This window comes from Orcinus orca, chromosome 18 (genome assembly GCF_937001465.1).
Source record: "Orcinus orca chromosome 18, mOrcOrc1.1, whole genome shotgun sequence".
Taxonomy (NCBI): Eukaryota; Metazoa; Chordata; class Mammalia; order Artiodactyla; family Delphinidae; genus Orcinus; species Orcinus orca.
The window spans coordinates 59,374,879-59,392,640 of NC_064576.1; the positions used below are offsets into that span (position 1 = coordinate 59,374,879).

Genomic DNA, 17,762 nt, shown 5'->3' on the forward strand with positions numbered 1-17,762 from the left:
CACATGGTCTGAACATTGTTAATAGTTAAATATCAACTGTTCTATGCAATGAAGAAAAGATGGACATGTACATATATACATACACACACACACACACATACATACACAAATTGGGACACAAAAGACAATGTGGACTTTTTCGAGAAGGTACCAGATGGCACACACATAAACAGTAGAATTCAACTGAAATATCTGTAGATCGCTTTATAATATGTAATATCATGCCCCAGTACATGATCTACAAATCAGTTCCTGAGAGGTGTTTAGTGCAATGATAAACACATCACCTTCACTGTGTTTACTTAAGAAAGAAAAAAAAAACATTAATGCAAATCACATTGGGAGATTTTTTATTAATTTAAATTGACATTGTTAATTTTGTCTGCCAAGGTCCTTAGTAAATATATCCTTACATGATACAAACCTACAGGTTCTTCTCAATACCACAAGATCATGAGGACTTGCAGATATCAATGTTCTGTAATGATTAAAACAATGCTCAAATAATTCACAAGTTACTTTCCTGAAATACTTAAAAGAATATTCTGGGGAGTGTTTGAAAGGTCTGTTTATAAATAGTGACTGATATATTTAGTTAGGTATTTGGTGTTGAAGATAGACACTTCTTATATAAACATTGTTTTAATACACTGCTCTACTAATGAAACAAGTTATTAGATATAATACATTTCTGACACTAAAGAATAAAGCTTTGTCTTCATATTTATTTCATTCATAAGACTCTTATCAATGAAGAATGCTGTACCCAACAATAAACTGGCATATTGCAAGTGACATTCTGCAAAACTGAGAAAGAAAGCTGCAACAAAACAAACTAGATAACTGCATTACACATTCTTTATACAAACAGCCCATTCTGTACAGAATTAAATGCAGACCAAATGCTTTTAAAAGTTTTTGTGCCTAGACGGTAATTACAATCTTCACACACTAAAGAGAAAAGGAACAATAATAATACAGAACTCAGTATTTTTAACAATTATAACACATTTAACATCTTCAGCCAACCACTGGGTTCTCAAATCAGATTGGCAACTGAAATTTCACATCCACCTGGGCTTGCTTGGCTAAGGTCACTATCTCAGAGAGCTTTACAACCTGAAAGGAAAAAAACAAGCTTTGTCTCTATTTTCATAAAAACACAGAATCAGAACGATTGGTCAATGTAAAATTAATTGCATGTTCAGTCTTTTTCATTTAAAATATCTGGGCTATTCTGACATTGTTATAAATCACTTCACAGTCTTATAAGCATTTGCCACTCTTGAAGGATAGTCAAATCTAACACTGTTCACAACCCACACCATAACCCACACTGGATTTTATTCATATACATAATATCAGAAGGTATTAAATAGATACATATCTGATATATGTATATATCTCTTCATCATTGCCTAAATTTTATCCATATTTTTTTCCTTTTTTTAAAATTATAGTTGATTTACAAGTTGTGTTAGTTTCAGGTGTACAGCAAAGTGATTCTGTATCCCTTATAGATATTGAATAGAGTTCCCTGTGCTATACAGTAGGTCCTTGTTGGTTATTTTTTTATATATAGTAGTTTGTATCTGTTAATCCCCAACTCCTAATTTATCCCTCCCCAACTCCCTTTCCCCTTTGGTAACCCTAAGTTTGTTTTCTATGTCTGTGAGTCTGTTTCTGTTTTGTAAATAAGTTCATTTGTGTCATATTTTAGATTCCACATATAAGTGATATCGTATGGTATTTGTCTTTCTCTTTCTGACTTACTTCACTTAGAATGATGATCTCTAGGTCCATCCATGTTGTTGCAAATGGCATTATTTCATTCTTTTTTATGGCTGAGTAGTATTCAATTGCATATATATACTACATCTTCTTTATCCACTCATCTGTTGATGGACATTTAGGCTGCTTCCATGTCTTGGCTATTGTAAATAATGCTGCTATGACCATAGAGGTGCATGTATCTTTTCCAATTATGGTTTTCTCCGGATATGTGCCCAGGAGTGGGATTGCTGGATCATACGGTAGTTCTGTTTTTAGTTTTTTGAGGAACCTCCATACTGTTCTCCATAGTGGCTGCACCAATTTACATTCCCACCAACAGTGTAGGAGGGTTCCCTTCTCTCCACACCCTCTCCAGCATTTGTTATTTGTAGACTAAAATACAGACTGGCCATTCTGTCCAGTGTGAGGTGATAACTCACTGTAGTTTTTATTTGCATTTCTCTAATAATTAGTGATGTTGAGCATTTTTTCATGTGCCTGTTGGCCATCTGTATGTCTTCTTTGGAGAAATGTCTATTTAGATCTTCTGCCTTTATCTTTAAAGATAGAAACAGTGACTGTCTTAGCTGGATACTACAGAACGTAAAGCACATCTAAATAAAAGCGATTCCCTAGTGGTCCAGTGGTTAGGACTCGGCGCTTTCACTGCCGGGCCCCAGTTTAATCTCTAGTCGGGGAGCTAAAATCCCGCAAGCCTCGCAGTGCGGCCATAAATAAATAAATAAATCTTTTAAGAAATGTAAATAATCTTAACTTACAATGTTGGGATAGGAGCTTGGGTTTAGGAGTTAGTATTTTACTTTCTGTCAGTAAGTTAACAATTATCAAGCTGAATTCCAATGCTCTCTCTATAATCTGTCTGGGAATATCCAGCTGGTACCATACAACATATACAAATTAAACATATCTAAAACCAAACAACAGATTTAGCTTCTCTCCTCCCCAGCAGGGTAGTTAAGAGAAGGTTTTAAAGTTAGACACCTTGAGTTCAGATCCCACTCTGATGCTTACGATACATGATCCTGAGTAAGTTAATTTATCTAGCCTCTGTTTCCTCATCTATAAAAATGGAGATTATTTCACCAAACTTGTATTAAATAAGATAATACGTGAAGAAAAAAAAAGGCTTAGCATTGCATGCACAATAAATTATAAATGGTAGCAGTTGCTAATATTCATATTTTTAATATTGTCATGACTTCCATAACCTCCTACTCAGTAGAGAAGGACTACAGACACAACGAAAATCAACTGTTCACTTTATTTTTCATGGTCTAATTGATCAACCTCCTATTGATTCTTCTCCTTTCTCTCCATGTCCACAAAGCTTTTCTTAATTCAGGCTCTCATTGCAAACAAGCATATTTTCAGAGAAAAGTTCTAACCTATCCATTACCTTCACCTCACATCTATTTATTACACTAGCCAGACTCCTACTGTCCTTCACTCTTCCCTTCAACAATTGACTCCACATCTCAAAGTCAAAACAGGCTTTCTGAAACACTTTCTCATTCCCTTGCTCAAAATCTTAATTTAAACTCAAGACTGAGTGTAAATTCCTCTGTCTCTAAACTGCAGTTGAATTTTATTTACTAGCTAAGTTTTTTCCCAAATTATGTCCTAAAGAAGGAAATAAGACCTTTATTATTCTTATGAAAAGATATCACATTAACAAAGCAAATCTCAAAAGCCTAGTTACTGATTAAACCATATAGCCCCAGAGAGTATTCTGTGAAATGTCTATAAACATAGGTGGGAAAGAATCAGAAGTTCTCATTTAAAAACATCTCTGTATCTACTAGGGAGTGTGCACCAAGATATAGTGTTAAGTAAAAGAAATGAGGTAAAATACATGTTACCATCATATAATGTGGGAAAGCGGAGAGATATATGTATACATACATCTATATATACACACATACATTATTTGCTTGTTTTTTAAAAAGTGAAAAGACGAACAAAAAAATCCTAAGAAAACCAAAAAACTGGTTACCTATGGGGAAGGAACAAACAAGAGTAGGTATAAAGGCTAGATTCTCTAAGTATACCTTGTTTTACAGTTTGACTTTGGAAATATTATAACAAAAAAATTTTTAAGCAATTCCTTTAAAATAAATCAATGAAGCTAACCGTGCATCAAAGGTGGGATAAAACAGAGAACCGTTTCATGTGAATTTTAAAATCCAGCAAATTATGGGAAATACTTCAAAGGACAAAAAGAACTGCACATACAAGTCTTGAACTACTTTCAGCAGTCATATTGTTGGTATTATTATTCTAAAACTGTCATGTCTGTATTGAGGGACAAAGCAAAGGAATATTTATGTTACTACAGAATGGGAAAAAAGAGAAACAGATATCAGATAAGAAAAAAAAACTGTACCTTGGATTTGCATTGGAAATATTGGAAGTTATGTACTCATGTATTTATCTCTTTAAAAAATACATGTTTTCCTAGATTTGCCACTTAAAAATATCTAGAAACAATGAACAACCCAATAGTTGTAAGCACCCTTAAAGCTTAAATTGTGCTGTCTAAACACCATCTGGCTGATTCCAGGTCTGCAGCAAGAAATGTAAAGATGAGCCTGAAAAATCTCATCATATCAGAAAGCATATCACAGGGCATGTAGGAAGGACTCAGGAGTCAACCTGAAGAGGTTCCCACTGACCAAGGATGAGATAATCTACGCATCAATAAAAATAACTAAAATGGACTGAACCACATCAAATATATTTAAATCCATGAGTTCAAAATAGCATGTGCATACATGCGTGCATGCAACACACACACCTAAAAACAAAAACTAAGAAACAAAAAAGCCTGGGTCACTTTAGTAGGCCATAATGGAACAAACCCATTATTTTGAAAACTGATCAATAAAACCAAAGAATTAAGTAAGTATCCTGCTTTTTCTATGAAAAATGTACTTCATGCCAACAAATAGTTGATACAAGAAAGTTTTGCTTTTTATAAGTATGCCATATAATAAATAATCACAGAGTTAGAAAATCACCACTTTGCATAAATAAAATATTGGATCTAAGTTATGAATGTCAATGACTGCTAGTATTACAAAAAGAGAAGTTATCTGACATTTATATACCTCCTTATGGAATTACACAAAATTAACCATAAAATATTCTTGCTCCCCACTCCTCAAAATCAAATACATATATGATCAAACCTATTGATTGAACTACCAGTTTACAGGAAATACAGGAGCAGAGGAACATGTTAAATGACACCCCATGAATACAATAATTAAAATCCAGACTACAGGAAACACTACAAGACCATCAGCCTGGTTTTTTCAACAAATAAAGTTAAGAATAAAAAAAGAGGCAAGGGAGAATCTATAAAAAGAAATTTAGTGATATATTAACCAACTGCAAGCATAGACTTTTGATCCTAATTCTAACAAAGAACCTAGGCAAAAAATATTTAAGAGAATCAGGGAAATTTCAACACTGACTCAATTCTTTTTTTATAAAACATAAACATAATACCACTATCCCATCTGAAACAAGTAATAATAATCCCTTTATATCATCAATACCTTTATCTTTTACAGATACATGATGATAAGCATGAAATAATATAATATCTGGGATTTGCTTCAAAATAATCATGGGCAAGGAAGGAAGTAGGTAAGAATAAGATGAGACATGACTGAGCATGAACTGGTAATTGTTTAAGATGGGTGATAGGTATATGGGGTTCAATACTCCTAGTGTTTAGCTGAAACACTCATTATTAGCAATATTAGCTGGTTCATTTTAGAATCTAAATGTTTATAAATCTTTCATACACTGCAAATTTATCCTCAAATCAACATAACCTGTTTACCATTTTAGCAGCTTCATCCAAGTCATCACAAGCAAGAATTTTAAGTCCACTGTCCGCTATCAGTGCCTTAGCATCATCAACTCGTGTACCTGGAAATGATTTATGCAAATATAGACATTTTAAATACCTACACAAAATCATTTAAAATGTTTGTCACAATATACATTTACAAATATGAAATTTCAACTAACTTTGGTCATTTAATACAAATGCTTCTAAACCAAATACTATAAAAACCTGGAGTTACCTTGTGAAATACTTTGCCGTACCACATTAATGGTAATTCAGACAAGTCAAAATTCAAGATACGTACAACAAATAAATAATGTATCAACTTATAGCAAGCAAAACTATGAACAATTTTGCTCCAATGTTAGAATTTTTTAACCCACGTTTTAAAAATTCCCTACTATACTCTCATTTTAAAAATACAGCTATTGGGACAAAGTGAGAGGGTGGCATGGACATATATACATTACCAAATGTATAAAAGATAGCTAGTGGGAAGCAGCCACATAGCACAGGGAGATCAGCTCGGTGCTTTGTGACCACCTAGAGAGGTGGGATAGGGAGGGTGGGAGGGAGATGCAAGAAGGAGGGGATATGGGGATATATGTATTCGTATAGATGATTCACTTCGTGATAGAGCAGAAACTAACACACCATCGTAAAGCAGTTATACTCCAATAAAGATGTTAAAAAAATATACAGCTATTTAAAACTAAATTTAAAACTAAATGAACCAAACCCCTTGGAATTATGAACTTTTAAGCAATTAGAGTTCACAGAACAACTGCAAGATCCTTTTACACTTACCTTGTAACCGTACCACAATAGGTATTTTAATTTCCAAATCCTTTACTGCCATGACTATACCCTGTGCAATAACATCACACCGCATGATTCCTCCGAAGATGTTGACCAGAATAGACAGTACCTGCCAATAAAATGTTTTAGATTAAAATTTTAAAGGAATGACTGTTTTTCCTTCCTTCCCAAGAAAACACTAGTATCTGTGCCTTATGATAAAAGTTAACTTCATGGAAACATTTTCAGACCAAACAGCCATACTCTCTGCATGCAGCTCTCATCACTGAAGTGTGTGCAGTCCACCACCTAGCAAAACTTATTTCCCCTCCTTGGGTAATTTCAACACCTGGCTCACAGTCTCTTCTCTCCTGTCACATATTAACAAGACCTCCTGATTCCATTTTCTTGTTTCCTATTAAGCATAGTCATTACCAACATTACTAACCCAGACCATGTTGTAAGACAACATCATATGTAAGATCTCCAATTTAGTCCTCATTAACTATCATCTCTTCATTTTTCCCCATCAACTCTACCAACTCTTCACACAAACCAGGCCCTCAAAATTACTCAACATCTGTATGGATGGACACTCCTGGCTACACATCACATCCAAACCCCAGGGCCTATTTGGGTTGGCATTCTTTCATCATCACACCGATAGTCTGAATCGCTGTTCTTCTATCCTTTAGAAAAAAACCTTATTTGTTTTTTAAAAAGAGGCTTAGTTTATTCAGCTACACTAGAACTTCGCAACCAGTGAGATAGAAATGGGTTATAGACACACCAAGATATTGTTCCCCTCACCCCTTAGAGCAGGGGTCCCCAAGCCCTGGGCCACAGACCGGTAGCGGTCCATGGCCTCTTAGGAACTGGGCCGCACAGCAAGAGGTGAGCGGCAGGTGAGGGAGCGAAGCTTCATCTGCCGCTCCCCATTGCTCCCCATTGCTCCCCACCGCTCCCCATCGCTCCCCACCGCTCCCCATCGCTTCCCACTGCTCCCCATCGCTCGCGTTACCGCCTGAACCATCCCCCACCCCCACCCCGTCCGTGGAAGAACTGTCTTCCACGAAACCAGTCCCTGGTGCCAAAAAGATTGGGGACCGCTGCCTTAGAGCAATTAGGAAGGTTCTGGGACGGCTGGCACCTTGAGCCAGTGGCCTCTGACAACAAGCAACCTTCTCCACGTACCTCCCATGCCCCACTGAAATGTTACTTTCTGTGAATGCCATGACAGGAAAAAAGTTGAGACACACTGAGTTATACTAAGCATTCCTTATCTTTACCACTATTATTTCTATACTTCAAGAAATAAAGGTCTAGAATTCATAATGGAACAGAATTTACAGTGGACTCTGGCACCGTCCCATCTCACCCCCTCCCGCCGCATGTGGGATAGCTACAGTACGCACCACAGGCATCATCTAGCACTTGAGCCTCAAAGTGACTGGAGCTCTACCATGTCACTTTTACCTCCAGTCCATATCAACTGATTACTACCAAGGACAAATCCTTGACCTGACCAGAATGAATGTCTCTACAATATCAAATGTCTAAATCCCACTCTTGCTCAACCTCCTCTCCTTTCACTTAACGCCTTTCATCTCTAACTCTATCAAATCCAATCTTTTAAAGTCTCTAGTCCCTCAACCCCTTCCTAATCAACCAGTCTATCAGCTCTCCTCCAATCTGGCATGCTTCACTATAGAGCCTAGAAGCCACAGCTGAGCAAACCAATGACACTGTCGTGGGCACACTCAGCTTCCTCATAGCCACTCCTCTCTCATACCCAGTCTACCTGCGTCCCCATTCAAATAATGCATGATTCCAGCCTATTAGTTTATCCATTCCAACTTCAAGAAAAGTAAAAGAGTGGGAAAAAACAAAACCAAACACCAAACCTGTGAAACACGAGCATAACCTGAAGAGCAGTATAATAATGATTCATCAGCAATAGTTTGACTCATACCTTTCAACCTTCTTCATGAGCCTCCTATCCCACTTCAAACTCTCTAACTTCTAGCATATGATCTTCCTTTTCCAGTAATACCTTAAGGAGTAACCTCCTCTCCAAAACTAACCTCATCACTAATTACTGTACTGTGTCTCCTCCAGGTCTCCACTCCTTTAGCTATATTCACTCTCTTCTTTATCTTCAAATCTCTTCTCCAGCTAGAAACAACCCATCTTCTTGGTCTTCTACACAAACACGCATACACTGCACAGCTCTTCTCAAGCCGACCTCCACTCAACTGCGAGCACTACGTCCTTCTGTGCCTCCTCAGACCCCACCACCGAAAGAGTAACTCTCCTGTATGGCTCCACACCCTCAATTCCCAATCACAACTCAACCCACTGCAGCCTGGCCTCTGTCCCCCTCTCCTCTCTTTCAGCATCTAACATTACTGCCCATTCCCTTACTTCCCAGAACTCTTCACCCTGGCCTTCGATGTCACCACTCTCTCCTGATCTGCAACCATCACTGTCAGTTTGTTCTCTCCCTCTTTTATAGGGTCTTCCTTCCTTATTCAATCCTTCAGCACTGGGTGGGAGGAGCCAGGTTCCATTCTTGGTTTCCTCAAATCACTTGCATGAGTCATATCACCAACGCCTAACACTTCAGCTTTTCTCAATATACTGAGGACTCTCAAATACACATCTGACCATTATAGGAAGAATATCTCTACAACTATCTACCAGGTATAATCACCACAGGGCAAACTTAACACATTCATTCAAAAATACCAAATTTCTTTACTTTGCTTCTGACAGCACAAAAGATATCACCAACCAATGATTCTCTGCAGCCAGAACTCCTAACCAATCCCTCCCCATGCCACGCCCAAAAAGGAAAAAAATGAACTTAAGGATTCTATCTCAGCAGTGTAGGTTTCCTTGCTTTATTCTTACTGACACTGCCTTTGTTATGGACCTCTTCATCCTTCCCAACAAGCAGGTATAATAACCAAATTGATATCTCCTGCCAGTGTCTCCCTATTCCCCATTTCACCCTTTACTAGCAGAATTAACTTCTTTTTTAAAAATAAAAAAACAAAAAGGTAAGGAGTTGATATATGTATTTGTAAATGTGCTGGGGTAGAAGTATTAAATTCAAAACTCCTTAGCTATAGATACAGGGATCTTCACAACCTGGGTCTCAATTTGCCAACATTACTCCTTATCATTCATCCCAATAATGCTATATCTTTATGCATAAGCATCTTACCAATCCATGAACACAGTGGCCCTCTCTGGACCCCATGCCTCTGCACATTTCCTTCCCCTTGCCCAACTCATTCAATTCTCAACACAGTTCAAGGTATCTTGATCCCTACCAATGACAAATTCTCAGTCTAAATTCAGTAAGACTAGTTACATGAAGGCCATTATCTTATTTCCATAAGCCTTAAAAAAACCCACATTGGGGCTTCCCTGGAGGCGCAGTGGTTGGGAGTCCGCCTGCCGATGCAGGGGACACAGGTTCGTGTCCCGGTCCGGGAGGATCCCACATGCCGTGGAGTGGCTGGGCCCGTGGGCCGTGGCCGCTGGGCCTGCGCGTCTGGAGCCTGTGCTCCGCGGCGGGAGGGGCCACAGCGGTGAGAGGCCCGCGTACCGCAAAAAAAAAAAAACAAACAAAAACCCACATTGGTCACACAGTAGATATATTCCTTAAAATAATACCTGATGAATGATAATATGTCTGTTTCTTGGATCACAATGCTTCACATCTCTTGTATTCTGATAATCATTTATAAATTCGTAACTATAAATTATGGCATATCTATATATGACAGATTATGCAAACATTACAATGAGTGTTTTAGAATAATACTTTACACAAAAAGTGCTCAAGAGATGTTAGCAAAAAAAGACTCAAAATTGAGTGTGTATTGAAAGATATATATATGAATGGGTGAAATATATGGCATGTGAATTATATCTTTTTTTTTTTTTGGAAGCCAGGTTTTTGGGGGTTTTTTTGGTTTATTTTTATTTATTTTATTCATTTATTTTTGGCTGCACTGGGTCTTCGTTGCTACGTGTGGGCTTTCTCTAGTTGCGGTGAGCGGGGGCTACTCTTCCTTGTGGTGCACAGCCTTCTCCTTGCGGTGGCTTCTCTTGTTGCAGAGCATGGGCTCTAGGTGCACAGGCTTCAGTAGTTGTGGCACACGGGCTCAGTAGTTGTGGCGTGCGGGCTCTAGAGTGCAGGCTCAGTAGTTGTGGCACACGGGCTTGGTTGCTCCGCAGCATGTGGGATCTTCCCGGATAAGGGCTTGAACCCGTGTCCCCTGCATTGGCAGGCAGATTCTTAACCACTGCGCCACCAGGGAAGCCCCATGAATTATATCTTAATAAAGCTGTTTCTAGAATGATACATATGCAATGTGTATGAGTGTATGTGTGAAATATATAAGCATTAACAAGTCTTAAAGAAAATAAATCAAATCAATAGTAACAAAAGCTATGTCTGGATAGAAAAGATGGTTTTTATTTTCTTTTTAGCTTTACAGACTTTCCAGATTTCTGGCTTTTTTATTAACTAACAGCTCCAAAAATTTTTTCTATAGTAATGGGTTCTCATGCCAAATCACTACCGTTTATAGTATTATCTAATACCATCCAGTATTTCTTCACCTTGTTTTCTAAATCACAATGAGAAAGTTTATCTTTCTTTCTTGCTAACTTTTATTTTATTGATTTCAGCAAACTTTTCCAAACTATTGAGGACTTTTGAACTTTAACGCTCAACTACTATAACGACCACATTTACTAATTAATCAAGTTACTTCTCTCCATTCAAATTCTAAAACATAAGTTCTGCCCCTACCTTTTTATCTGAAGTGATAAGTTTAAATGCTTCTGTTACTTGATGGACTGTGGCACCACCACCAACATCAAGAAAGTTGGCTGGAGTCCCTCCATGAAGCTTTATTATATCCATTGTGGCCATTGCCAAACCAGCACCATTTACTATCAAGAAGGGAAAATGATTTGTATAAGCAACAAACAAAGAAAATAAATTAAGCTTAGCCAATCCAACTCTTAACATAAAAACAGGTGGTACCTAGACAGCCTATATTTCCATTTAGGCCAATGTAGTTGAGATCTGCCTTAGCTGCATCTTTGTCCCTTTCATCTTCCTGGGTCCAGTCCTGTAGGTCAAAGATTTTCTTCTGGCGATAAGCTGAATTAGAATCAAAATTGATCTTTGCATCCATACATAGCACTTTGAAGGAAAAAAATAAAGTGATGTTAATTTCAAGATAGACACAATAAACTATACAGTAATCAAATATTTTTGACCTCAGAAGAAAAACACATTTTGTTACTTACTGAAAGTATTTCAATTTATCTTCACAATTAATTCAAACTGTTTCTTGAAAAAGAATATGTGAAAATTAAAACTGCCCCATCAAAGTTACTGGTTCTACACCTATCCTAAGCAACAGATAAAGAAGGGAAAAAAAAACCCTCAAAACCATTTAATTTTCTTTTTAATTACCAAGAATTAACTGTCCATGCTCCTAGCTAACTCCTTTGCTTGAGCCCAGGGTCTCAACTCAAAGGGATTGTTCCACTAATTCTTTCTTGTACTGTAAATTCCACCCCATCCCACTTTTCTATTGGCTAAATCAAACTGACTTGTAAAAATGCTGTTCTTTCCCCCACCTCAATAAAAAGAAAGAAAAAACTCTTTACTCCCTACCTCCCCCCACCCCCTTACTCTCCTCTTTCTATACAACATAACTCACGGAAAGAGTTGTCTCTTTAAACCTGGGGTCAGCAAACTATGGCCTATGGGCCAGATTCAGCCTGTGCTGGTTTTTTTATGGCCTGTGAGCCTACAAAGGGTTTTATATTTTTAACATGTTATGAAGAAGAAAGAAGAAAGAAAGGGTAAAGGAAGAAGGAGAAGAACAAGTAGAGAAGTAGCAGTAACTGAGACTACATCTGCCAAGCCCTGCTTAAAAAACGCCCTATACCAGTACAAGTTTTTCTCCTGCCATTCTCTCTTAAATCCACTCTAATCAGGCTTTTACCTGCAGCACTCTACCAAAATGGCCCTTATGAAGGTTAATTCTCTGACTTTAGCTTTCAATATGTATTCTATCCCTTCCTTGCTCCAATGTAACTACAACTTTCTCCTTATTCCTGAACAGATAGAGGCTAAAAGAACTGAGCAGTTTCAGCTGTTGCACAAAACAAGAGACAAAGTTTAGAGTCAGCCAAATTAACTATTAACAACAAAAACCAACATTCTTTCAGAGGAAGCTGACAGAATTCAGTCTCCCAAAATGTCTAGTATACAACTAGAAATTACTAGATCTGTGAAGAAACAGGAAAATGTAACCAAAAATAAAGAGACAAAGCAGTCAAAAGAAACCAAACTCAAGATGACTCAAATTTTAAAGTATCAGAGGACTGTGAAATAGCTATTTTAAACATGTTTAATGATTTAAGGGAAAATATGGTCATAATAAAGCACCACATAAGTAATCTCAGCAGAAAATAAAACTATGAAAGGAACCATATTGAAAATTTGGAACTAAAAAGTACAATATCTGAAATCACTGGTGAATGACAATATGTATGTTTCTGGGATTGTGATCCTTCAGATCCCTTGTATTTTGATAATCATTTATAAATTTATAGTTATAAATTGTGGCATATCTATATATGACAAATTTTACAAATATTAAAATAAGTGTTTTAGAAGAATGCTTTAGTAAATGCAAAAAGTGCTCAAGATATGTTAGCAAAAAAATCTGCATATAACTTTACAGTTGGCCCTTCATACCTGCAGTTTTGCATCCAAAGATTCAACCAACCACAGATTATGTAGTACTACTGTAGTACATACTTATTGAAAAAAAAATCTGCTTATAAGTGGACCCTCATGGTTCAAATTAGTGTTGTTCAAGAGTCAACCGTATATCTATTAAATTAATAAAATTAACATGCCATTCAAAAAACAATGAGGAACACATAGTAAAGGCATTAATCCTTAGTAGGCCTCTAAAGTATATAGACTCAAGAAGATAAAGACAGGTTCACTCAGGTGATGGTGATTCTCCAATAAAAACATACTTGGGGTGAAATACCTAGGAAGCATATTTCCTAGACCTGAGCTCTGCAACAGTCAGCAGAACCAGCCACTGACAATTCTGCTAACAGCAAGGGTATGTGTAATATCAGTAAACAGAGCCCATACTCAATTCATAGTGTTCAAAAGAGGAAAAACTTTTAAGAAATGTACATTTTGGGTTTCTTCCCCCCTAGAAGTCACAAATGCACCAGGCCAAAATTAATTCCTTACTTGGAGATTTCTCTCTACTGATTTCAGGTCCATAGGTAAGATAATCAAGACAACTGGCATCCTGGGGAGACTAATATCAGTCCATTCTCTTTCATTCAGCTTTCACTGAGTTTCTGCCATGACCCTTGATAAAACGAAGTACATGGTTCTGAGAATATTATTGTGCCTGAGATCACTGTCCCTGGCAGTGGGAATGGCTTGAGTTTGGGGGGAGGGGTTTCTCCAAATTTGGTAATTGAGGGTCAAAGCTGTGATAAACTTATATGTATTATTAACCTTTTGTACACTTTTAGAATTCAGGCACATAAGAGATCTGAAATTCAAATAATATAACTTCTGAGATCACAAAGAAACTCTACCCATTCCTGTGACAGACAGTCCAAATTGCCATGGCTAAAAGAATTTTAAAACTATCTAGAATTCATACCCTCTCATTCAATCAAAATATTTACAAAATTAGAAAGAACATTAATTTCTTTGAACTTCTAACTCAGATAAGAGAATGTGACTTGGGACTTCAGTTCTCTAGGTCCTCTGGACTTTTATCACATTTGGACTTTAAATCCAGCTGTGTCTTTATGTAATCTACTATTAGAGTATTTCAGAGTATTTTAATGCCATAATCTAATCTCACTGATGAACTTTTGAAATTCCGATAGACAACCTGACTGAACATAATGTGGTGTCAGAAACAGAAAAGAATAAATTTTCAGAATTGAGCATAACACTTTCTTAAAGCTGATACTGGTGTACTATTTTGACCCATTTTAGAAATTTCTGGGGGTAAAAATCCAAACTACCTATAGATGCTCCCATATAATAGCCAAAGGAACAATGGCTGGGATTGGAAAGGCAGCCTCAAAGTCAGAACAAGATTACCCAAACAGACAGCTAACCTCTCCTCCGTCAAGAGCTCCACATCCACCCTGATAGATCACAGGCTTGATGGTTGAGCTCAGTGGGTAAAGAAAATACTAAGGAATGTTTGGGGGGGAGGCGGCGGGATCAAATCTTCCCCACTCCTGATGCTTCCTTTCGCATTCGCTTAGTATAAGATATGTCTCTCACTGTCTCCACTTAATTCTTCCCAGAGGAAAGGACACAAATTATCTGTCTAGTTAATCTAGATATTATAAAACTAGGCATGCATAATTCTGCTCAATCCTTCTTCCTCTTGGGAGTAAGCTTCCCACAGCGAGCAACCATTTCCAACTGCTATTCCCAAGGCATAGTCTATCCGTGAAAGGCCTGCCCTGTTAAAGCCTCATATTTGAATAGATTTATTAAGTCTGTCTAATGGTGTAATTTAGTTGTCGGATCCATTTTAGTTAGAACTCTGTCAGGGAAGATCAGTAATCACTGGAAGCTCTCTCAGAAACCCCAATGATGGCAATGGTATGATAAGCTATTTAAGCAATTGTATTCAAATATATATATATATATGTATATTATATTACCCTATGTTTTCAGAGCATTACTAGGAAAATAAGTCTAGAGTCTATAAGCTTTCTTCTTACAATTATTCAAACAAGTAAACCGGTACAAATTAAGAGGTATACTTCATTCTATGCAGCATATATGTTCCAAAAAAACTGTGCACAAAGGAAATAACTCCAAATTTAGTCATTCAAAATATCCTTAAACTACTATTTTAAGGAATACTATGATAATTTTCCCAAATGTGTATTCTATCTTGTCATATGGTAACTTGGTACCAAAAGGAGACAAATATCTATATTTTCTATTTTTAAAAATATTACTTTTGAAACTCAATATGAACCTTATAAATAAAACATATCAATCTGCATACGTTTATAACTACATAGTCTGCATTGGTCTAAAGCCTCCATTCAAAATATATAAAGGAAGTACTGTGAGAAATGTAGATCTGCTAACAGAGCCTGAGCTTGAACTCATCTGTAAAATAAAGCCTTCTCCTTTCCATTCCCACTGCCTTTGTTACCTCCTGCTTGGACTACTGCTACAGCTTCCTAACCTAAAAGATATACCTTATTGCTAATCTCTTCCTACTCCAATAATGCTGATATACTACTCTCTACCCAAAATATCCCTGTCATACAACTGTGTCATATGTAAGAGCGCAAATTCTGCAGTTGACTGTTTAGATTCACCGCCCAGTTCTACCACTAGCCATGTGTCCCCGGGCAAGTCACTTAACCTCTTGGTAACTCAGTTTCCTAACCTATAAAATAAGGATAGTAATAGTATCTACCTCACAGAACTGCTATAAACATTTAATGAGCTATAGGGGTCCATATCTGAAAAGTTCTTACAATAGTGCCTAGCATATAGTATTTGCTATTTTTTCGTTAAATAGAGGGAACATATTTTTTTAAATAAACTTTACTATAGGAAACCAAAGTATACTTAGAATACTTAGAAAACAAATACAACAATAGAATTAAAATCTTCAAATGAAGAACAAAATCAACAGTCTCTGTATACCGCAATAAACAGTAAGAAAATACAATGGCAGAAAAGATCCCAATCAAAATAGCAACAAAAATATACTTCTACAAATAAATCTAAAAAGAAATATAATACTACCCAAAGAAAATAAGTCTTACTTAAAAAAGTATAAATCAAGACTTACATAAATGGAAAAATAGGTATTTCTAGTTGGAAAAACTGATTACTAGGAAGATGTTAATTTTTCCCCAACAATTTATAGGATGAATACAATTCCAATAAAATTCCAGTATGGGGCTTCCCTGGTGGCGCAGTGGTTGAGAGTCCACCTGCTGATGCAGGGGACACGGGTTCATGCCCCGGTCCGGGAAGATCCCACATGCTGCGGAGCGGCTGGGCCCGTGAGCCATGGCCACTGAGCCTGCGCGTCCGGAGCCTGTGCTCCGTAACGGGAGAGGCCACAACAGTGAGAGGCCCACGTACAGCAAAAAAAAAAAAAAAAAATTCCAGAATGATCGGTTTTGAAACCTGACAAAAGGATTCTAAAGGTTGCCTAGCAATAGGAGTTAGTAATTTGACATCCAAGTACCAAATGCAGGACCAAAGGCTTCAAGGAGTTTGAGAACCCCTAAACTGCATGAAAAACAGTGCATATGCACATGCACACATGGGAACACTGGTGCAGACTCCTTGGTGAGGGTTACTCACTTTCATGCAATTTTCACTGCATTTCTTAAAATTTGTCCTTGACCCACAAAGGATTAAGTAATGCCAATCTAAAAGAATAAATAGGTAAGAACTGCCTCCCTTAAAAAAAAAATATCGGTTTCATACAGATAATTCTCCTTCACTGGACATTTCATTTTTAAAATGTGCATCAGCCCTCACTCTTTAAAAAAATTTAATTATTTTTAGTTTTATAAACTACCTCTACAATCACAAGAAAATTTACTCATTTTTCTTTATACAACCATATAAATGACCAGCTAAAAATTGACTTCTATAATAATGAATATAACTAATTAGAAGTATAAAAGTGAAAGAGATCTACAAATGCTTAAGAAGATTAGAAATGTCCAAAGAGACTTGAAACAAAATCAAACAAATTACAGCAACAGAAGTAATTAATGTAAAATATCAAGAAAAATTTAGGCTACAATAAAGCAACTTATATTTTTAGAAAAACTATACATGGAAGGCATAATTCAAAACCTGATTTACCTTTTAAACATACGTAAAAGAAAAGTTGTCAAAGTGACAAGCTAATCTTACTTCCCTAATATTAAATGACTCTAGCATCAGAATACACACTTTGTACAATAACAATCATGGTGTCTCTAAAGTTTGAAACCTGGGGAGACTAAAATGGCTAATTCCCCAAAACTACAACTATTTATTCACTACTGTAGTGGATACTCTAATCCATCACTGCCCAACAGAAATTTCTGCAATGATGAAATTGTTCTTTATGTGTGCTGTCCGATACAGAGCTGTCCAATACATGGGGCTACAGAGCACTTGAAATGTAACTAGTGCAACTGAGAAATATTTTAATCTTAT

General features: G+C 36.8%; 1 protein-coding gene across 4 annotated transcripts in view; it reads right to left on the reverse strand.

Annotated features, from left to right (window-relative positions):
- Positions 1-333: 333 nt before the first annotated feature.
- Positions 334-17,762, reverse strand: part of SUCLA2 (succinate-CoA ligase ADP-forming subunit beta) — a 48,230-nt gene continuing 30,801 nt past the window's right edge. For 3 of the 4 annotated variants that reach the window (XR_007473040.1, XR_007473039.1, XR_007473041.1), the window contains 6 exons: positions 11,520-11,681; positions 11,283-11,425; positions 6,461-6,581; positions 5,645-5,733; positions 1,774-2,330; positions 334-1,119 (listed from right to left, as the gene is read on the reverse strand). Coding sequence is in view for 1 of the 4 variants with exons in the window: in XM_004274592.3 (XP_004274640.1) it covers positions 1,045-1,119; positions 5,645-5,733; positions 6,461-6,581; positions 11,283-11,425; positions 11,520-11,681 (590 nt within the window). In the remaining 3 variants the exon portion in view is untranslated. The remainder of the gene's footprint in view (positions 1,120-1,773; positions 2,331-5,644; positions 5,734-6,460; positions 6,582-11,282; positions 11,426-11,519; positions 11,682-17,762) is intronic. The other variant, XM_004274592.3, reaches the window with a different exon arrangement.